Source organism: Mus caroli, chromosome 6 (assembly GCF_900094665.2).
Source record: "Mus caroli chromosome 6, CAROLI_EIJ_v1.1, whole genome shotgun sequence".
NCBI lineage: Eukaryota > Metazoa > Chordata > Mammalia > Rodentia > Muridae > Mus > Mus caroli.
In genome coordinates, this window is record NC_034575.1 from 84346346 (window position 1) to 84368422 (window position 22077).

At 52.3% G+C, this 22077-nt stretch overlaps 1 protein-coding gene and 1 long non-coding RNA gene across 3 annotated transcripts in view; one reads left to right on the forward strand and one right to left on the reverse strand.

Moving 5' to 3' along the window:
* The first annotated feature begins 1725 nt into the window (after positions 1-1725).
* Positions 1726-5301, forward strand: LOC110296546. The gene is made up of 3 exons (XR_002378189.1): positions 1726-1787; positions 4988-5092; positions 5273-5301. It is a non-coding gene; the product is annotated as an uncharacterized LOC110296546 (long non-coding RNA).
* A 2663-nt stretch (positions 5302-7964) lies between these two features.
* Positions 7965-22077, reverse strand: part of Eefsec (eukaryotic elongation factor, selenocysteine-tRNA specific) — a 191882-nt gene continuing 177769 nt past the window's right edge. Inside the window, exon 8 of one of the 2 annotated variants that reach the window (XM_021165245.2) lies at positions 7965-9024. In XM_021165245.2, coding sequence (XP_021020904.1) covers positions 8834-9024 — 191 coding nt within the window. In that variant the 3' untranslated portion in view covers positions 7965-8833. The remainder of the gene's footprint in view (positions 9025-22077) is intronic. The other variant, XM_021165246.1, reaches the window with a different exon arrangement.

A 22077-nucleotide genomic window follows, 5' to 3' on the forward strand; every position in this document is an offset into this window, starting at 1 on the left:
ACAGCAGAGAAGCAATGGAGCTCCCCAGGTCCAGGAGGGCCTGGGGAGCATGGTATCCATGGAGGGTAGGATGGTACCACATGTCTTCTGGGAGCTGGGCTGGGGGGCAGGTGGCTATAGAGATCACCAACAGGGAGGAGGAGCTGAAGATGTGGCTGGTAGTTTGAATATTCAAGGTTGCACCTTGCCCTGTGTGTGAAGGCTGACCAAATGGTAGCATCCCGAATGGAAGCAGATGTGTTTGCAGGGATGTATGCCTAGNAGGGACCCCCAAGATTCATCAGCAGCCAGTTCAGTTGGTCTTCACATCCCAGGCACTACTGTGTGTGGCACCTGGCCAAGCCTGCTGTGGATTCTGCCCAGCACTAGGACAGGTAGCAGAGAGAGGGACAGAAAGCCGCATCCCAGTGCTCATCCTACAGGGACACTGAATGAGTGAGGAGAGCAGAGGGCAGTCTGAACACAGCAGGGAAATGAAGCCCAGGGNGGGTGAGGGGCACATGTAAGTGGCCAGGCTGGTAGCCAGCCACTCAGGACACAGCCACTTGGCACATAGTCACTCAGCACACAGCCACTCAACATACAGCCACTCAGGTCACAGCCACTCAGCACACAGCCAGCCACACAGGACACAGCCACTCAGGACACAGCCACTCAGGAGACAGCCACTCAGCACACAGCCACTCAGGACACAGCCACTCAGGACATAGCCACTCAGCACACAGCCACTCAGGTCACAGCCACTCAGCACATAGCCACTCAGGACATAGCCACTCAGCACACAGCCATTCAGAACACAGCCACTCAGCACACAGCCACTCAGAACACAGCCACTCAGGACACAGCCACTCAGGACACAGCCACTCAGCACACAGCCACTCGGTCAGATCATCTTGGGCCTTGGAAGTCTAGGCCTAGTAGGATGTGCTTCTGGGTGAGGTGCGCTTCTGGGCTGGGAGACTGACGCAGCTGCTATTATCAGCTGTCTGATGGGAGGCAGCAAGAGCTCAGGTTCATGCTTTGTTACTTATTTGTGGCTGGGGATAGAGATTAGTGTGTAACACTAAACGTTCCCAAGTGTGTGTNTGTGTGNGNGGGGGGCTGGCAACACAAAATATTTAAGGGGAGATGGAGAGATGGCTCAGCGGTTAAGAGCACTGGCTGAGCTTGTAGAGGACCCAGGTTAGATTCCCAGCACCCACAGGAGATCTGATTCCCTCTTCTGTGGACACCAGTTATGCATGTGGTACACAGATATACATGCAGACCAAACACTCATACACATAAATAAAATTTTATATATACATGTACATGTAGGAGAGAGAGAGAGAGAGAGAGAGAGAGAGAGAGAGAGAGAGAGAGAGAGGAGGTTGATTTAAGGGCGCAAAAGAGCCAACAGGAGCTGCTAAGCTGGTTCTGTATGCCCAGCTGTAGGGTGGTGGCTCTGTGGCAGGGTTGCAGGGTCTGGGGTAGGATGGGAACTGACTTGAGGATTGGTCTCAAGAGGCTAAGCAGGGAGCAGGATGGGACATAAGTGGCCCCAGGTTGGCACTCCAACTCAGGGAGGCACAGAGAGCAAGCGTTGGGTAGGATGGCTGAGGACCCAGGGCAGAGTGTTGGCCGAGGTAAGATCCTCTGGCTGGTCACAGGTCCACACGCCCTGCACTGACCACTGCACATACTGCCTCACAGGAGAGAGAGATGGCTCCAACAGGCTCTCGGAGAGTGAGGACCATGGCGTTGCATCCACAGACCAGGGAGTGTTCCCCACGTCTTCGTCTTTCTGGGTAGGTGTCCCTCCTCCCAGATGGACGCTTTGTGCTGAGCAAGTGGTTGATTCGGCCTCACAGGAAGATTCAGCAGCTCTGCAGCCCCAGCCCCAGATCCTGTCCCATATTCCCTCAGGACAGTGACACGCTGGGCCCTCCCTCACTGTGAGTGTGGAGTAAACAAGGTAGGAGNATGGCTGGGGCTGTGAGAGGGACCAACACCCCACCCCTCCCCCAGTATAATGCAGGACAGGTTCTAGTATATAAGGCAGGGCAGGGACAGTGGGACTGTCCCTCCTCAGTGAAAGGCAGGATGGTCCCAGTGAGAGGGACAGCTGTCCAGTGTGAAGCAGGATGCTCCCCNTGCATACATAGGCAAGGTGACAAAGCATGAAGACAGCACTCTATGGGAAGGGTGTGGACTCTGGACTCATTCAGACTGGGTGCAGAGTCCCCAGGCCTCACACTCTCAGATGACCCCATGAGGCTCTCCTCCTCTATTTCTGAGCCTCAGCTGTGTGTGAAACTGGAATGGTGACCACCAAGCTCTACCTAGAACAGAGCCTGAGACAACCCAGCTATGCCATCAGCCTTAATACCTCAGACCTTATGGCTGGCAGGTGGCTCCCAAAGGGCCTAATGCCTGCATACTCAAGGGTGCCTGCCTGAGGGGTGCCCTTGACCCTCACTAGACAGTGGAGGTCAGCTCTGTCACCTGGCCTTTTGGGGACTCAGCAAGGAGGGGATGGAGGGAAGGACATCTTACAGGCTATCATGAGTTTGTGAGTGAGAGTATGTGCCACACCCACAGCAGGCTTGTCACATGTGATACAGGGCCCTATTGCCCTAGCAGCTCCAACTTCCTCAGTCCTCCCTGTGCTGGCTACTTGTCCTTAACTGGAGGAGCAGATGGCCATGGAGGAGGACTGTCCCTGCTGAGAGCACTGGGGCTGTAGGGAGGATCTGGAGTGCTGGGGTGCCCTGGGGACCCACTTGGAGGTTGGTAACAACCCCAGCAAGGTTTCCTTTCCAGGCTGGGCTTATGCAGCAGCTGCCTGCTGAGGCTGGGTGGGCCCTGCCCTTAATAACCAGCAGCCTCAGCACGGCTACCCATGTGGGTGCCCCTACTGGCTTTCCCAGCACCTTCCGGCCACCGGGAGATGCTTGTCTGCTTTATCAGTGGTCCCCATGACTCTGACAACTGTCTCTCTTATCGGTGTCCCACTGCCTGTCCACGCCACAGGCTCATGCTATGGCCTCTGATCTGTGTTGTCTTTGGAGCTCTGCAGAGTCTAGGATGAAGCCTCTCCCCATCTCACGGAGGTTAGCAAACCACTTGCATCCCAGAGAGGATACCTAGCTCACATCTGCAGGTGGTCTCTGACGTGGCTGACGNCAGGCCTGGAGAAGGCCATATCCCCTCAGGGATGCTGGGGATAGTGATAGGCAGGGCCAGACAGCATACTGACGATTCTTTCCCTCTGGGAAAGTACCAAGAACTGGGAGATGCAACGATTACTGGCTATCGCCCAGTCATCTTCACTCACATCTGATTAGAGAGGCATTGCTCCATCTTTCTCTGCCTTTGCACAGTTTTGCCCAGCACCCACCCACACCACCTGCCTCCAGTGGCGCCAGCCTGCACCTGCGAGGAGCTGCCTGAGGCTCTCCCCTCTGTGTGTCTAGCTCAGGCCTCTTCCCAGCCCCAAATCTGAAGCAGCCTAGTCACCAGGGCACTCTCCTCTGCTGAGGCTGTCCCTGGACCCCCACTACCCAGCTCCAGAGTCTGCTCACACCACTTCTACCCCTGCTTCTGTCCCAAGCCCAGCTCCACTCATCTCTGCATTTCCTGGTAGTCCACAGGGAGGGTGACGACCTTAAATTTCTCATCTCTCTGCCTTCACCATCAAGTGTTGGGATTTCAGGTGCTCATAACCTGGGTAATAAAACATGTAGATACAGGATGCAAGCAAAGGGCCTCAGCTGTCACTGGCAGCCACCCTGATGGGTGCCATGCTGAGAATGGATCTCTACAACTGTGTAGGACAGACCAAGATGCAGGGACAGCTTATGTCCCCACTGGAAGGAACAANTGGGATGAGTCCCCATATACAGCTGTGTTCTTTACTGGCTCCTGAGGCCTGAGTGTCTTCTTGGCCATACTGGGGGTTGGGTGGGGTGGCAGAGTGCACTGTCCCAAAGATAGGGTTTCTTCACAGGTCTGGTCCATCATGGGTAGTGGTGGAGATGCTGTTGCTGGTGANAGTGGTGTTGGTGACAATGATGTGAATTTACTGATGGCCATGACAGTGATGAAATTAGTGCTGGAAGTTTATGATGGGGGTCAGCGGTGATGGGGAACAGATAGTTTTGTGTGGGTAATGGACTTAAGGGTGGGGTAGGATTAGAAATCTGGTCTCTGTAACCTGCTCTAAGCTCAACTCATGAGACCTTCGAGAAACTGGTTTCCAGAGCCTTTTCCTGGGTCTCTGGGAAGCTTGTCCCCTCCTGCTTTTCTAGACCCCTAGCTGGGGTCCCTCTGGTTCTGTAAGGGTCTTGCCTACAGGATGCAAAATGCAGAGGGGAGGAGTTGGGACGAGAGCCAGAAGACCCAGTGGGCCTGGCTGGAGAGGCTGACACTTCTTCCTCCCACCTGGTCATCCACTGTCCTGAAGCAAGAGCTGGAATTGTGGGCTCAGGGTATGACAAGTGCAGAGCCCAGCCTATGCGGAACAAGAGAGACAGAAAGAGGCAGATGTAAAGGGCAGAGGCCTGAAGCTGGAGAGTGAGCAACACATAAGTCTCCTCCTGGGGCCCAAAGAGCCTTCTGGAGCCCTGCTGTGGAAAAAGGTTTCTGGCTACCTCCATGCCTGCCTCCATGAGACTTAGGGAACCCTATGGCTCCGGGGAGAGGGGGGACTGATGGGAACTTNGAACCACATAGAGAAAGAAATCCCCACCCTACCATTATCCCTTGCAGCTGTGTACCTCAGGGCTAAACAAAGCCTGGGCCCAGAAGTGGTCATGCGGGATGTGTGCCCACAGGGCATCCCTAGAAGGGTCACCAGGCTCCAGTAGTCTTTATCAGGGGCCCCAGCTGTGGCCGCAGGAAGTCACTGTTTTGCTGCTGCTCTCTCCTCTAGGCCCACGATAACGTCAGGGGCTCAGAGTGTATTGAGCAACACCTAAGCCTGCGCTGAGGGACCTCTGACCTACAGGTTTACCAGTGGGACCTGAGCATGCAGGCTGAGGTGGAAGAAAGGGTACAGGCCATGGTGGAAAGGTCCAGTCTGCTTTCCCAACGTCTAGTGAGTACAGGACAGGTAGGTTTGTGTCCTCATGCTGGGTCATAACAAAGAGACCCCAATCAGTGTCCAAAGATGCATCTTTGGTGCCCCACACAATTCTGTCCCTATATCCAAGTTCCACTACCCGTGGTGAATTCTCAAACCTTCCACACACCCGCTTCCCACTGTCATTCTGAACCGCTTCCCCTCCCACAGCAAGAAATGACCCTATCCTGGAGCCAGCCACCCCACAGGGACCCTTTGCCCAGGTCTCTGACTGGTACAAAAAGGGTCCCTTGGAATCCACCCCTGCTGCTGTTCTTCAGGCTTCCTCAGGCCTCAACTTGAGTCTCCCTGTCAGCTTCGCCCCAGTACCACCACCCACCTACTCCCAGGAGGCAAGTCTGTTGCTGGCTGAGGTGAGCAAATTCATGGCTAACTCTGCTCTCAGTGGTGTGGTGATTGCTCTGGTGGGGGCTCCTGGAGGGATGGGATTTGGGGAGCCCTTAACTCACTTTCCTCTAGCGATCTATTGGCTCTTCTTTTTAGAGCTGCACTTCTGGTCCCTCAACAGCATGCCCCTCCTCCCCCGGCAAACTCCTGTTCTNGCTTCAAGATCTTGTTCATGGAATCTCTGTGGTCTCTTGGCAGAAGGGTCACAGATGACCCTCAAGAAAGGGACCAGCTAGAACTGGGAGTCCATGAGTGGTGTTCAGGAAAGCGGCAATATGGAGGTTGTCCAGGTCAGGAAGCCTGGGCTGGGAGCACCCTCGAGCTGGAGGGAGTTCTACCCAGCTCAGGGCCCTGGGCTTGGTACTTCTGGTAGACCCCCTATTGCTAGTCTTGCCAGGTCTTAGAGAAGATGCTCATTCACCTTTGTGCTCTGTGCACTGTGGGTCACCACCCTGCATCCCTGCATCCCCCAGACCCCACTCTCCTTTATTCTGCTTCTGTGCAGATGTCACACATGCAGTAGACAGACAAACTCTGAGCACATGGTGTCCAGACACTGGCCCTGTCCAAAGGCTCTGTCCACGCATGAACCCAGGTGCACATGTGCCTGGCTGGGAGGACAGAGACTGCCCCTTCTGCCCCAGGCCCCCAGGGCTTCCCATTTACCAGCCGTTATCTATCAAAAATATATTAACCCCGAGCCTGTTTCCATCAGAGTCTCGATTCCAGGGACGGTTCCAGATAAGCCTTATCTCTGTGCTGGTGCATTAGCCCCATGCTCCAGGGCCTGCCAATCATGCTGCCCCCACCCAGCCTGTGTTGTGACACTGGCTGTGTGACTTCATATTGTGTAGGCAGGCCAGCCAGTAGTAGGCTAGAGGGTGCTTCTTTTCCAAAGACAGACCCCAGGCACTATGGCAAGGAGTTGGGGATTGTCTAGGGCCCTAACCCTTGGCACAGATCCCAAGCAAGTTCCTGTGGGCTATTGCCACAATGAACCTGGCCCTTTGGAGTCGTGTGTCCCCTAAAATACTGGGGCTGGGGACTGTGTGAGGGGTGGAGGGTCCTGGAGCTGAGGGTCCGCCTATAGCCAGTCCTGATCAGCAGTGCACACTGCTTCCCTCCCACTGCTGCCTTGGCTGGGCTGCCCCTTTATCCCATCTTTAACTCACTAATGTGTATTCGGGTTTCCATCGATATCATGCCTGAGGCCACACTGGGCAGGCCTGCCTTATCCCCATTCTCAGAGTCCTGTAAGCTTTCAGGGGTTACATGCTGAGCAGCCCCTCCCAGTGCTCAGCCCTGGATTCTCCTGTGTCTCCTCTTAGGAAAGTAGTCTTCACGAGAGATGCTGGGGTACGGACATGGAGACACGTACAGGTCCTGGAGAAAATGGCTCAACTGAAGCTAGGCTAGGGCTGGGGCTGGCTGCAATACCTCTCTGTACATATCTGTTGGCTTTCTCTCAGGTTGCAGAATCTAACAGCAGCTCCATGTCCTCAGATCTACCCAAGAGAGCAGGGCTTCTCTTATATAACAGGGATCCTGAGATATAAGCTGGGGACTTGCCCAAGGCCATATGCCCAATCAGAGAAGACAGGGCTAATACACCCTAACTCGAAGGGACTCTGAGAGGAGTAAACTTCTGGGCCCCTGTCCGGGGAGGATCTCGGTCCAGGCTCTGTGCTGAGCAGAAGGGCTTCTTTCCCTATGAGGATTCAGACCTCCTCACCCACTCACCAACACTTAGAGGTCACAATCCTAGAAGGCCTCTTTGGGTCCCAGGAGTGATGGAGGGGACTATGGGACCTCAGCCAGGTTGGCTATCNGCCCTTAGGTCTGTGCCCAAGCCTGGGCCTCACTGGCTCTAACTGGCTGCTCCCCCAGGCTTCCTTACAGGTAAATAGGGTGGGGCAGGGCATGGGGTAGCTCAGCCAGTGGCCTTGTCCTTCAAGCATGGTAGTCTTTAGGGCTNGGTGGGGCTAAATGAGGGCACAGGAGGCCCAGGATCAAGCAGAAGGCAGCTACCCTGAGGTGCCCATGCAGGTGGCACCAGTGGGTTCCTTGGAGCTGGGACTCAGATCCTTTGGGAAAGGAGCTCCTGAAGTGCCTATAGTGGCTACACTCACTACATTTGATGTCCTCTGGGTCACACCCAGGCCAGGGGAGTTCTACAACTGGAGGAAGCTGGTCCCTAAAGGTAGTTAAGACCCCGCCCCTGCGTGCCTTCAGCTATAGGTTGTCCTGACTATGGCCGCCTGGGGCCTGGCCAAGGACAGTGAAGGGCAGCTCCTGCCATCCTGGCCTCTTGGAGGCATGAGGGGCTTGGTGGGCTGATGATGTATCTGATTAGAGGCCATGACTTACAGGGACGCTGTGTTCTGTGGTCTGGCTCCTTTTTCTCTGCTCTCAGCTCTGGGGCTTAACAGACCCAAGTCATTTGATCACAGCCTGCCCCTGTTAATATTTTTAATGCCATTTTTGAAAATTAAAGCATAATGCACCGATTACTGGGATAAAGGGAGGCCTTCACGTCTGTCTGGAGGCCAAACTGAGAAACATTGGGACATCTGCTCCCCTTACAGGTGTCTGGAAAAGCTCTGATTTCCTTCGTTGGTCAGTTCTATCCTCTTGCCCCTATCTCAGACCCCCTGGCTAAGCTTGAGGGTGCTGGGGCTGAAGATGAGCACGGAGAGGGTCCAGGTACTCCACCCCTNGTCTAGCACCCTTGGGAGTCCATGGTTCCAAAACTGGAGGCCAGGGCCTATTGACCTCTAGTGCAAGGATGGAACCCCAGGGTACTAACCCCTGGCCAGAGGACCCCAGGAAACTCAGCTGTTCAGAAAACCTCCATTCTTCAAGGTCCACTGACAACATCCCAGGAGCCACTTGGTTGAACCTAGCAGCTCTTGAGTCCTAAACCCAATGCAAACAATTCCCTGTGTGTGATGCCTGGGATTCCCCTGGGAGACAGGCAGACTATGGGCATACTAGGTCACATATGGGATGTTTATTTTCAGTTGGAGGGTGCCAGCTAGTTGGGGCAAGGCTGAGTGGCTGCACACTCTATCTGGGGAAGACCCAGGTTGCTGGCTCTGCTAAGGCCATTTTCTAGTGGGCCTCGTTGCTATCCTGAGTGGGTGCAGGGGTGGAGTGGCAGGCCCTCCTGGCACTGTTCCTCATTTTCCCCAGGTTTTCTCAATGGGCTCAATAACAGTGCAATGGCAGTGGGATGGGGCTGACTGCCTCAGACTGGGGAGGTTGAGGCATGTCTGGGGACATCTGGCACTGTGGTCTGGCTTGCAGCTGGGCAGGATGGTTCATTCAGGGAGTCTGTACCATGCGCTTCTGGGTGTCAAAGACATAGCGCTTGAAAGACAGGCTGAGTGTCACAGGCTGGATGGGCTCTGGCCGATCAGTGCCCTCCTCTGGCTTGGTGGTCTCTCCACGGCCGGCTCGGCTCCGCTTCTTGAGTGTAGGTGTCAGGATCTTCTTGGACTCAGGGCTGAGGCCACCTGCAAGGGATAAAAGTGTCACTGACTCATTGTAGGCACAGCTGTCCTGTCTCCTAGCTCCGCCCTCCCCCAACTCAGTATCACTACCTCTGCCAATTCACTACCAGCCAGTCACTTCTGGGGCATAACTCTCTGATCTTCTGGCTGCTCATCGGGTCCCTAAGGTCCAAATGCTCTCTAGAAACACTGTTCTACCTGCCAGATATGTCACTAAAAGTTCCTGGACACCATGGAGATACTCTCTTACCCCTATATTGGGAGTCTGAGTCTGTGGCAGACTAATGTCTTCTTCCTGCCTCTGGGTGGGTTCAGAGGAGGGAGCCTCAGCAGACCAGCAGTGATCAGGGGAGCAGCTGGGAGCTTTAACCAGCTCTCCTGGGTCAGAGCTCTTACAGGATCTTACCCAGGCTCTGGGAGACACTGTCTATAGCCAGCTCCTCATCCTCACCACCAACCCAGAATAAGGCTGGGCTCCTAGCCATTCTCAAGAGCTCGACACCATCTTTCTTCACCTACAACTGCCTTTACTCTTCCTACTTCCACAGTGGAAGACGTCCTATGGTCCCTCAGTGAAAGGCTGTGCATCAAAGTTTAGCCATTTTTTAGTTATGCTAATCCTGACAGTGTCCGGCAGCTGTGGATTCTGCAGTAGTTACCGAGTCCAGCATCCTACATGCTCATTTAGTCTCGTATTGAGATATTCAACTGACTGCCTTAAGTGTGCAGATGAGATAGATGCTAGGAAGAGGCTCAGGCCATGTCTGCTAGTACCTACTAGCACTTGGGGGAATCTATTGACATTCCATAATTCTGAAGGGCAAAATCCACCAGCATGTGGGTCTCTGACAATGTTTTTGTTTTTGTTTTTTTGAGTCAGGATATCTCTATGTAGCTCTGACTGTTCTGGAACTCACTATGTACACCAGGCTGGACTCAAACTCAGAGACATTCTTGCTTTGCCTCTTGAGTGCTGTGATTACAGGCATATGCTACCACTGCTCTGCCTCTGACAATGATCTTGAAGAGATCTACTACCTCTCCAAGCACCTTGCACTGGCCCCTAATCTCTGGATTTAAAAAAATAGTACATTCCTAGATAACTGCATTCAGGTTAGGAATGGCTTGTCTCACTGTATGAAGAGTCTGGGCTTACTCTGACATGCAAAAGTGAGACCGTGAGCCATTTCAAAACCTGGAGGCCTGGGGAAAGCCAAGGACTTGAAGCTGCTAACAGGGCCCTGGAGTGAGGTTGTCTGCCTGAGTGCACACAGGAAAAGGTGTCTTTCTGCAGTGGCCTGATCTGCAGTCCCACAATTGTGGCTTTGCCTCCTCTCAGATGGTGCCTAGGCCCTGGAATAAGAAGGTCCTGGGCTGGTGCCAGGCCTGCAGGTATCTGAGTCCCTGAATCAGAGCTGGGCCTTCCTCCTGCTGGCACCAGACCCTGACAAATGGTAAGAGCCTGTCTCTCTCTGGTGCCAGGAGGTCTGATCGCTGAAGAGGTGCAGGGCTCCAGAGCGTCTATGCCATGCTAGGGAGACAGGTGTGGCCCAATCGACAGTCCATCTCATCTGTGATGGTTCTGGTTACACACATCAGCTCAGAGTAGGCAGGGATGCAAGAATAAGTCTGGCATTAGCAATGCTATGGCCATTCAGCAGCTTGGTCACCGTGGCGTCACAGGGATCTGAGAACAACACTAAGGGTCTACCAAAAAAACCTGTGCCAAGCTCCTGGGGCATGTAGCAGATATCACACTGTTTCTTTAGTGGTCCTTTTTCCTTTGGCCAGGTGGCATAGGCTGAGGAGCTGGAGCTGTACCTACCATAGGAGCCTGGCCCAGCTCAGGCTGAAAATGTCTCTCAGTTCCCTGGGGCTTTCCNTTTAAAGATACTTGGCACTGTAGGACCAGTGGACAACTGGGAGCAGGCATGTAGTCCAAGCCAGGTCCCCTGGAGACTCTAGATTCAGAAGGACTGACAGTCAACAGGCCTGGAAGCAGATAGCCCCAGATAGCGTGATCTTAAGGAAATGATCTTGTGTCACTGGGAGGGTGGTGGTAACAGCTTTGATATACCTAATGCAGGGATCTCTGAAAAAGACTGCTGGACTCGTGGCCAGATGACAGGGACCACCACAGAGATTCCTGGCAGGTTGCATAGACAGAGGGAACCTGTGATATGGCCAAGTCCATGAAGTGTACCCTATAGTTCTATAGGAGAAAGGTGCTGACTGGGTCATGGGGGTCAGGAGGCAGCTTAGGGTACCAGCATCTTTAGTCCAGGGGCCCTCAGGCAGGACAGTTTCCCACCATGCCATTCTATTCTACTGGCTTTTCCTATGTGCATAGGCAAACACAGTGATTCCCACCAAACATCAGCTTCCCTGTCCTGTATCTGGCTTTGTCAGCCTCTCAGCTCAGATGATGTAATCCCTAGAGTTCTAAGAGCATCTATTTTATTACCTTCCAGTCCCTGGCCATGTGTTACCTCTCAGGCCTGCTCGCTACCTGGCCACCATAGCTAGCCTCTCTGGCCATCCTCTGCATTACTTCTTTCCTGTAATTTCATCTCTCTGGTGGATTATTATCTCCATGGTTAGTATATGTTGTCTTTCTGTGACCACTCCCACCAAGGGAGGTTTCTGTCTGTTGTCATGTGATCTGCACTGAGGACTCTGGCTCCCACCTATCAGTGCTGATGGGGTCCTACAGGGCTGGAGGCAAGTTCCCAGTCCAAGAATCCAGAGAGCATGCATTTAGGAACAACTTGTGAGATAGCTCCTGCAAGTCAATGTCAACCAAGAAGTCTGCTCCCAGGGATGCAGACAGACAAGCATGTGCCACGTAGGCCTATGTGCAAAGGTGTCTCCATGAGGAGCTGAGCAGACCTCACTGATCAGGGCTGGAGGAACTGAGATACCAAAGAGCTTCAGGCTTGCCCAACATCCTGCAGTGGGGGAGGGGGCAGACCTGGTGACCAAGGTTGTCTGATCCCCATCTGTGTTTGAGCACCAGAGAACCACACATCAGTTAGAGGGGGCCTGAAACCAAGAGAAGATGAGACAAATCCCCTTGCTGTAGTAAACTGCTGCTCNGTAATAAACTTGCAAGCCTGAGGATCTGAGTTCAGATCCCCAGAAGCCAGGGAAAGTGGTGTGCACCTAGAATCTTAGCATCTAGGAGGTTAAGAAAGGAGATTCCTGGGGCTTTCTGGCCAGACAATCTAGCTGAGTTTTGTGAACTCCAGGTTCAGTGAGAGAGTGTCTCAATATATATATATGTATATATGTATGTATGTATATAGGGTCAGTAACTGGAAGACACCCAAAGTTGACCTTTGTCCTCTATACAAAAGATGTATTCTAAATTTAGTTTAAAAAAAAAATGCAGCAGGCAGAACTTTCAGAAGAACCCTACCAGCTCCGAGCTGTATTTGTATCTTTATCCATACCACACTCATACTCACCTGCACTCATCTCTATTACACACATTTACACGATAACCCCTCCATGCCACACACACCTGGATGCATCCCACCCAGATGAACAGGGCAGCGGTGAGGCCTGGGAAAACCATGCCTGCCCTCGAGATGTCCAGAGAGCAGTCTGGCTCAGACATCACGCTGGACTGGTCCTCTCCCTGGGAGGGTGGGTGTTGGGTTGAGGTAGGCCATAATGTCCTCTGTTCAGGAGGCCCACTCTCCCAAGCCACCATGTCCTACAGCAGTCCTGGAGCCTGCTCTACTCTCTTTTGAGCCCAGGCATAGTGAGGGTGGCAGTGACCCAGTGTGACACCACTGCTCATGGCTTCCCATGGGGACCTCTCCCAGGGCCTGGCTGGCCTTTCTCACTGTGCGCCAGCCCCACACAAAGGCACAATGGGCTGCAGGCTGCTGGGTCTTGGCTCTGCTGGGCAATCAGGGAAGAATGTGGGAAGTGAAGTTTTTCAAGCCTAGCGTGGTGCCGCCCGGCAGTGGCCATCAAAGGCCAGCAAATTGCCTCCAATTGCTGGCGTCGCTTTCATGTCAGGGGCCAGACTAGAAGAGGGGCCTTCACACTGGTGGGTAGCTGGCACCCCCCCAGTGGGAATGGATCCCTTGTAAGCATCTTAGGGTCAGAAGCCCCTTCAGGGGCTTACTGAAGCCACATCAGCTATCAGGGGGCTGTAGAAGCAGGGCAGAGGGGGAATGGGCTTAGGGGTTTTCCTGGGGCAGCATCCTGGTAAGGACTGCTGGGTTGGCAGCTGGATAGCCACAGGATCCAAGTTCAACAGGCTTGTAGCTGGACTAGACATGGGGCAGTGCTCAACAGAACTCTGAGCAGAAGTGACCTGCTTCTGCACAGGGGCCTGCTGCTGCTGCTGGCAAAGGTAGAAGCTAACTTGGGTGGAGTCAGGGTGCTGGCTATAAGGCTTGGGCTGGTCTGACAGTAACATCTGATACACAGGAGGCTTCTGTTATACAGGATTTGCAGGGGTCCAGATGAGGTGAGCCAAGGTGTATGTTCTCCATTGAGCTGTGTGATGAAGCTGGGTCTGAATGTGGTACTCCCATCTGCCACAGCTGATTGTCATCAGCTCCTCACCTGGCTGGGGACAGGCCAGAAGGACAGATCTGGGGAGAGAAATCCACTTCCTCCTGGGCTCCCTCTGAACTTGTGTGGGAGTGACTGCGTCTACCTGCTGTGTGTTTAGGTGAGACCCTGTGCTCACAGACTCACAAGCCTATCCCCGCCAGCTGTGGTACCAGCTCCCTGCTTTCCCTCTTTCCTTCTCTGCAACGGTCATGTATGTAAACAAAGATGCAATTTGCTTTAAAGAGATAAGGTGATTAATTTTTTTTAAAGAAAGAAACAGAACTATATTCTGCTGTCCCCAGTAACAAAAGGAATTAGGGGAGGGGGTGGCAGGCAGGCCTGTGTAACCACAGAACCAAGTCCCTTCTGAGGCTCTGGANCACACTTGATGGCTCGCATACCTCTTTGATTGGGAGGAAACAGAGGCAACGGGCCCTGCATGCCCATTTTGATGTCTTAATGTTGCCTAATTCCTTCTTTAATTTATATTAAGCTTCTTAGCAACAACAATGAATTCTTCAAAAACAAAAAAGGACCCTTTGCAGAGATATTCCCGCACCCAGTTAACTGAAGACGCAATGCAGCCCAGCTTTGGAGATTGAGGTACTTTGGAGATTGGGGTGTGTGGGGAGGAAAAANGGCATAGTATGTGTAAGCTTTCTAAAAAGGAAAACCAAAATCACTCTAATCCAGACAGGAAATGACTTGATCTTGAGACTCAGATGGAGGCTTTGCCTATGGAGGGCAGCCTAGGGGAGACATTTTCTGTCAGCCATTGAGCTGTCAACCACCTGAGGCCAGCTTCCTACTACTTGATCCTGAGAGGTTGCCACCCCATGAGGTAACTGCAGCTCCTTGAAGCATGTGCTGGCACTAAGACGGTCCAGGCCCTCACTGACAAGGGGGCACTTCATGTGCAACATGGAACCCTGGACTTTCTGGCAATCCTACNGCAAGCCCCTGTGCACAGTGAGGGCTAACATATGCTCCTTAAAGGTTCCAGGGCCTCTTCAGTGCAGGTCCTGTTGATTGGGCCATGGTTTAGTCTATGTGAACTTCCCAGTCACTGTTGCAAGCCTCTCTCTGCTTACTCACCTCTGTGCTGTCCAAAATCCTTTTAGAACAAATCTTGACCGTCTCTCCCAGTTCAGCCTCTCCTGAAGAAATCTCTAGATCCCCACATGTGCTCAGATGGTCTATAGTGCCTAGGTACCCCATTGCCTGCCTCCTACAGACCTTTCTCATGCTTCAGCTGCCTCAGTTCCAGTCTCTGCTGGGCTCCCTCACTGGATTGATTATGGCAACTGCCTTAGTGCCTTCTGCCTAGACTTTAATAAGAGGAGTGTTGTACCCTGGTAGTCTTCCTCCTGGGATCAAGGCCCTGAACCTTCCTCAGAGACTTCAGCAAGGCCATATTAGTCCTTTCAGCTTGCCTGGAACCACCAGAAGGGTTCCTGAGTATGGTTCTGTGCCAGACAGCCTCTAAACCCACAGAGGCTGGGGGTGAGGAGCATAGCTTTTGAGTGCAGCAGCAGACGAGGGAGGGAGAGTCCTGGAAAACAGGAGCTCTTCCAATTCTGCTGGCCATATCCACACAGACTTGGAGCCCTTTGGGGTGAGGATAAGGAGGGAGTCCCGGATCTATCTGTCCCCTCCCCTCAGGTTCAATCAGAGTTGCCAGGTGGGGATGCCCACACACACCTTTTAGGCAGTGGGCGATGGTGCTGGATGGATGGGGTGAGAGGGCAGTGGGGTAGCATGGGGACAGAGCTGAGGTGTGTTGGGAGTGGGGATAGAACCATGACAAAGCTAAGTGGGCTGGGTAGGTAGTGAGAATGAAAAAGGGAGAGAGATGCGTGATCTCTGNAGGGCAGGGTTGTAAGAAGTGTGCTGGTGGCTGAATACCTCCTATTTAATGGGTCCAAGGGATGCCAATCTCATGTCACTTCTGATACTGCCATTCCAGCATCACCTCACATGTCCTCTTACCTAGCCAGTGCCACATGGGTATCCCACAGGTGAGCCACTACCCAGGCAGGTAAGGGCTCACAGCTATGGTCCAGGGCTGTGCTTATGAAGTGCCCACTGCAGCCTGGTGCTCAAGGCAGGCCAGATCCTTTACTGCTTTACTGTCACCAGGGAGGCCTAGGCTTCAGGATATCTCTACAGAGACTTTTGGGAATTAGGCTTCTGCACTCTGGGTCACCATGGGGAAATGCTGTTTGGCTGCATCTGAGGGCTGCTGGGTGTCCCCATGTGGGGAAAGTTGTTTTGAAATTAGCTAAGTGCTACCTAGAGNGATCTTGAAGGAAGACCATCTTATTGGCCACAGAAAGCTTAGTTAGTGCCCCACTGTCAACAGATCTCTGGGCCAGTCAGAGAAAATGCTTATTGCATGGTGACTATGTTCCAGACAGTCATACCTTAACTGCAGCCACTTCTAGACCATTCATATGCCAGGAAACTGAGGGCCAGAGACACTCAGTGAGTTGCCCAGGGCCACAGGGTGGACTTCCTCATTTAGATCAATGCCTTCAACACTTTGTACACCTCTTCCACCTTCCCTTCCTTGTGCTTAGGGGCAGTGCTGGCTATGGTGTGGTCTGCTCCAATCTACAGGTTCTGAGGACCTATATTTTCCTGGTAAGTGGGAAAGATTAAGGAAAGGCAGCCCTAAGGCCGGAGGGATTGAGGGCAGGGTCCTGATGGCTTCCCAAGAAGTATTTTCCCCCACCACTCAGGAAGGTAGAATTTTAATGCTCTCACCCTCCACATGTACACTCTTTAACATAAGTTAATCCTCAATTAAAATACCTAGAGCAGAAACTACGATAACTGGTTTAAAAGGTAGAGCTATTGACAATAAAAGTCATCTTCATATTACCTTCATATTGCTTTTTCTTTTTCTTTTTTTTTTTAAATTCACATATTAAAAACGTCATTTTTATGACTTGGGGGAAAAAGCCATAGAGAATAATGAGACTGAACAAAGGCTCAGGAGCAGTCATTTTCCAGGGCCCATATGTGGCATCCTGATTACTGTATCAGCTCTGCTGCCAGAGCAGAGGGAAAAACAAGCCCAGGTGACCGATATACTGTCCTCTGTGGCTGGCAGATGAAGGGCAGGGGTGGCATGGCAGCATGGTCCACATCTATGCTCCTGAAGCTTCGGGCTGACAGCTTATCCCTCATCGCCATTTGCCTGCCACCCAGGGTGTCTAAGCACACAGTCAATGCTTTGTGTAAGATGATTGGCTGTACCTGTGTAGCCTCTAGGGAGTATCTCAGACCTGGCTGTGACTTGAAGTGGNATGTCTCATTGGGACACTGACACTCCAGCCTGCTTTCCTGCCATAACTGCCAAGGCTAGGTACAACTTTAATTTTTTCAAACCTTATTTTTAATGATGGTTCTTAAAACGCTTTAACCTCCCTTGTAGCCTACCACCCTCCAGAGGTAGTGGAAAAGAAAGTATATGGGGGAAGGGGACCTGTTTAGAAAGGTTCTTTAGAGTAACTCCTGTCTGTGTTGTCTGGAAACCAGCAGTTCAGTTCATAGATTGGTAATGGCAGCTCGATCCACTCACAAACACTTCATGGATACGTTAGCAGTCCAGTTCTGTAGAGTCGGGTTAGCAACAGTGGTGATATGACNTAGCAGAGAGAGTCAGGCCTCAGCCTCGGCTCCAGTCAGCAGGAGGGACCCAGAGGAACACCAGGAAAAGTTCTCAGCTGTGCCTTTCTTAGGGAATCGAAGATTGCAAAGCTGTGAGAGCCATAAGCATTGTATAGCCAAGCACTGTACCAGCAAGCCAAGCTCTGTCTCTATCACTCCATGGAGTCCTATTTACGCCCTCCAAACATCATGTGTCCTCTACGTGCCTCGCCTCAGCACAGGTTTTGTCTCAGCTCATGCATCNAATCAGCCAGAGTCCACAGAGTCCTGACAAATGCAGCTCAACTATGCAGTGTAAATTGGACCGATACATGGTGTACTATTAGCAAAGAATCCTCCATCACGTGTCCTTTCACATGTTTGCTTTAACAGAACATCCTCCTGCCTGTGTCTGCTTCAGTGAAATGTTCCCTCATGAGTCTGCCTTGGTCTTTCACCTCTGTTCATTCCGGGAAAACACTCTTTCATGTGTTTGCCCTGGCAACACACCTTCCAACATAACTGACTCTCCAAAGAACCCTTCAGTTTCTACTTCAGCTAGGTCTCCTCGTACTGAGAGCACATGGGTCCTTGTTCCNAAAGCAGGTCTGGAGGGCAGTACCCCTCAGTGACCATGCCTTGGTTCTTCGCCCCAAATGGCNCATTTGTTCCAACCTCCTGCCTTCACAGCAGCTATCTCGACCTCTTATAGAACCATGCAGCATAGTGGCTGATGGTATAAAGTGGCTCTTGTCTACTGACATGTGACATTTTCCAAAATACCACACTGTGCTCTGACCCAGCTGAGGTTTGTCCCTATGGCTCCAAGTTGTGGTTCATCACAGCTAGTGGAATTACTCACATATATGGAGGCCCTCAGGCAGGCCTCTGATGTAGAATACCTCTCACAATGGGCCTTTCTAGAAGCTCTTGGGAGCTTAAGGGCCACAGATGGTTGGGATCCTCACTGGGGACCTGATGTGTGCTCTGTGGCATCTTAAATGCAAGGGTTCCAGCACCAAAACAACAGCCATTGTCAAGATCTGGATTCCAGCCTGGACCTTCGAAGCCTGGCCAGTGCTATGAGAAGGCTATCTTTGAAGGGACGTAAGATCATCTCTGGGATCAGTTACAAATCCTGAGGGACAGCGTGCTGTGCTGGCAAGGTCCNGGAGAACAAAGGCAGCTCTGCCTCCACTAGCAAGCAATGCCTCTCCTTTCTACTCAGAAGCCTTCCCTGCAGGTGCCACGTAGTTAGGGCTAGTGAGGGGCCAGAGGAATCAGGACAGGAACCAGTGTGCTCTGAAGGAGGTGGATCTATCACTTCCTGTCCAACTTCATTCCCTATCATGCAGTGTACAGAGAGAGAGAGAGAGAGAGAGAGCGCCAGGGGTCCCCCTTACCTCAATTTTCCTCTGATATCTTGTGGGGACCCATGGATGGTAATTGGTGTACTAGGGTAAGGTTAGACAGGAGAACATTGTGGCCTGGGCACTTGCCTGCCTCCCACAGTAAGGGAGTGGGGTGAGAGGGTGGCTCCTGTCATGGGACATGGCTTCCTCTACTGATAAAATGTGCCACCTCTGCTGAAGCCCTTGTTTTAGTGGTCAGGCTTGTCCCTCCAGTTCTCAGGTCACAGTGGTTAGAAGTGGAGCCATAGACACAGGCTTCTCAGATAAAGTGCTCCTGTCACCGCCTCTGCCTCCCATATGCTGTACAACGCCTTCTGGCTCAGAGTGACTCCTCTAGGTCTGCTGTGTGCAATGTGGCCCCTTTACTCAATGATTCTCTAAATTCAAAGAGCACTACCTTCANTATAACCTTGGATTGTCAGGACAGTATGGGTTATTAGGAGGTCATATGCTACCACACACTAGGGTATACACAAAGAAAGGGGCGTTTGGAGCCTGTGACCTTTCACCTCAGATTTCTTGGCCTCGAGGTCCAAACCCAGGAAACCAGATCCTTACTAGTGCTTACTGAAGAGCACAACAGCGACTTACCAGTTGCTTGCACCACCTTCCNTGAGCTGGGCATGAGGACTGGGGTACTGAAGGATGTGGGGCAGAGGCATGGCACACAGAAACAACACAAATCTCTCTCTTCTGTGACAGCCCTATCAGAAGTCATTGCAGCCTACTAGATGCTATAATCTGAGGATATTGCCCAGCAGCTGCACAGCCTGCTCTCAATAAATATATGTTTGTGTCCTCATGGCTCAGGTCTCTGGCAGGGACCGTGTATGTCCTATGCTGGTGTCCCTTGGCTCCACTAGTACAGAGTACTGGCTACCTCTCTGTGGGTTCTGAAGAACAACTTGGCTTGGCTGTGTCAGCCCCAGCCCTGCACTAGAAGTCTGCTTCCTGCTCTTGCAGGAAGTGGAACACAGGCCCACTCCTGACCACATCATGAAGACAGCATGATTAATGCAATATCCCCATTAAGTCAGGGTACATCCATAAAATAACTGTGTCCAACGAAACCCAAAACCCCTGTATCTGGACCATCTTTACACACACACACACACACACACACACACACACACACACACCATGATGTCAGGCTGTCTAACTGCGGGGTGTTAGAGACAGCTAGGGCTGCTCCCTGGTGCTCAGGGTGGGTGTCCTTAGGCATGCTCCTTCTCCAGTCCCATCTGTAAACTGAAGAAAAGGGTTCCATGGCAAGCAGTGGCTAGTCTATCAGGGACTCGTGGCCAGTGCTATGCCCAAATGACATATACTATCTGTGGCCCTGTCTCCCAGACTCTGCCATTAACAGCATAGTAAACTGAGGAGAAACCAGAACTTATCTCAGCAAAGGCTGTCAGGGCCCTCAGTGNGGAGAGCTGTACCCAGCTTTTAACCTACAGTGCAGTTTTTACTCACTCTGAGTTCTGATTTTCTTTTACAAGGAAAACCAGACCGATGAGAAGAGCCAGAACAGGAGATATCCCTAAAGTACACTGCCCACAGTGGGAGAAGGGGAGCTGAGAGGGCTGTAAGTACTACGGCCTGCACTACTCCTTAAGACTTCCACGGCTGCCCTAGGCAGCTCTAGCATTGGTGGGAAAGCAGGGGGCCCGGAGAGCTCCTTTGAAGGCCTATACCTTATTGCTCTGTTGACACACTACAAGGCAGTCTGTATGGGCAGTGGTNAGCAGCTTGTGTAAACAAGCTGGCTGTGGTGCTACCTATCCCTGCATGCACTGTGCCTGATGCCAGGGTTCCAACATAGTTGCCCACATATTGAAGGAAGAAGTGGGCTCTGGTGTCCAAGGGTCAGGAGGGAACATGTCAATTCTGACCAGGGAAGCCTGCTTCTCGAAACTCTGAATTATGTTTGCAAGGATGGATGTCAGGTGTGGCTGGCTTGTTGCATCTTTCTTTAACTTGAGACAAGCTATGGTCCCTCATCACCCACCATACTCCTAGCTCACACATCCACTTTGTAGCAGCACTGTTTTGCAATGTCCCTTGCAGTTCTCTCTATTCTTCGAGAAAGCTTTCTTCAGATCAATTCACTTCCCAGAGCATTGTGTGTTACTGTTCTTGGAAACCTGGCCTTTTGTCAAAAACAGCACATCCAGTGACATAAATGGGCCACTGTGATGCTGTGTGTCTGAGTGCCATGAGAGGACTGGGATGCTGCAAGCAGCACCAGCAGCCTATTAGGGATGTTTGTCCGCTCCTCCACAGCACCAGCCCACTCAGGCCTATCTGGTACTATTCTGCCTGCAATGCCATAGGCTCAGCCTCCTCTGCCCATGTGGGTAAGCAACAGAAGTCTGTGACCTCAAGAGCCATGGCTGGCTCTGGGAGGTCTGTATTGCCCAAGCCGCCTGGGAAGTGGGAATGAGGCTCGGAAGTTCTCAAGGTGACTGTGTACAAGAAACCAGTGGGACCCGACTGGTTATGCCTGTGCATGTGGAGCTGTCCCATGAGTCTGGGTGCCCTGTACTCTATAGATACAGGCATATTTGGCTGTCACAGGCCAACCTTGGCCCCTGGGTATGTGCACTTTATAAATGTGAGCCTACATTCCTATGGCAACACCTGGTCTCTGCTTTCTATGGTGGCCCCAGAAAAGCAACTTTCCTGTACTCCTTGCTTGCCTGGTGGCCATCTCAGTTATCTACAGAGCTACAGGTATTGTGACAGGGACAACCTCCCTTGAGTCAGTTGAGCAATGGTACCTCTGGAGTCTATAGGCATCCTGACTGCCAGTTATACTCTGGGTGACTATCTGGGGCCTTAGAGCAGGGGCAGGATGAGGCGGGGATAGGAACAGCAGGCCCAGGCCTGGTACCTTTTCTTGCTGTGGGTCAGGAGGGAGCACAGTAGCTGGNCAGGGTGCTATTCTCCCCAGCCAAGCAGTTGCCTTGGCCAGCCCTTGTGCCACTGACCCATAGCTACCCTTTGTGATATGGGGCAATGCCTGCTCTTTGGTGGGCAGAGGAAGATGTCAGTGAGGAAATCTTCAGGGCACCTGGCCCAGCAGACNGTCAGGAAGCANCAGATGAATGAGAAAGCTGGTGCCATGCTCATGAACCCTCCTCATCCTCAGCTGCATTCATGCCTTGTGTATGCTGGGGCCAGGGGACAGGCGAGGATGAGCCCTGCTTGTGACACAAGACTGCTGTGAGGCCTGAAGGACTTGGCAATACCACAAGCACTGTGGTGGAGTCTAAGTGCCTCTCTGCCCCACTTTGTTCACCATCTCTCTTCACTACTCCATTCTCTTTAAGTGTGAATGTCCCAACCACCTCTGAACCAGAGCCAAGTTCTTCAGTGGGCCATTGTCCCTCAGAGTTAGGCATCTGCATAGCTG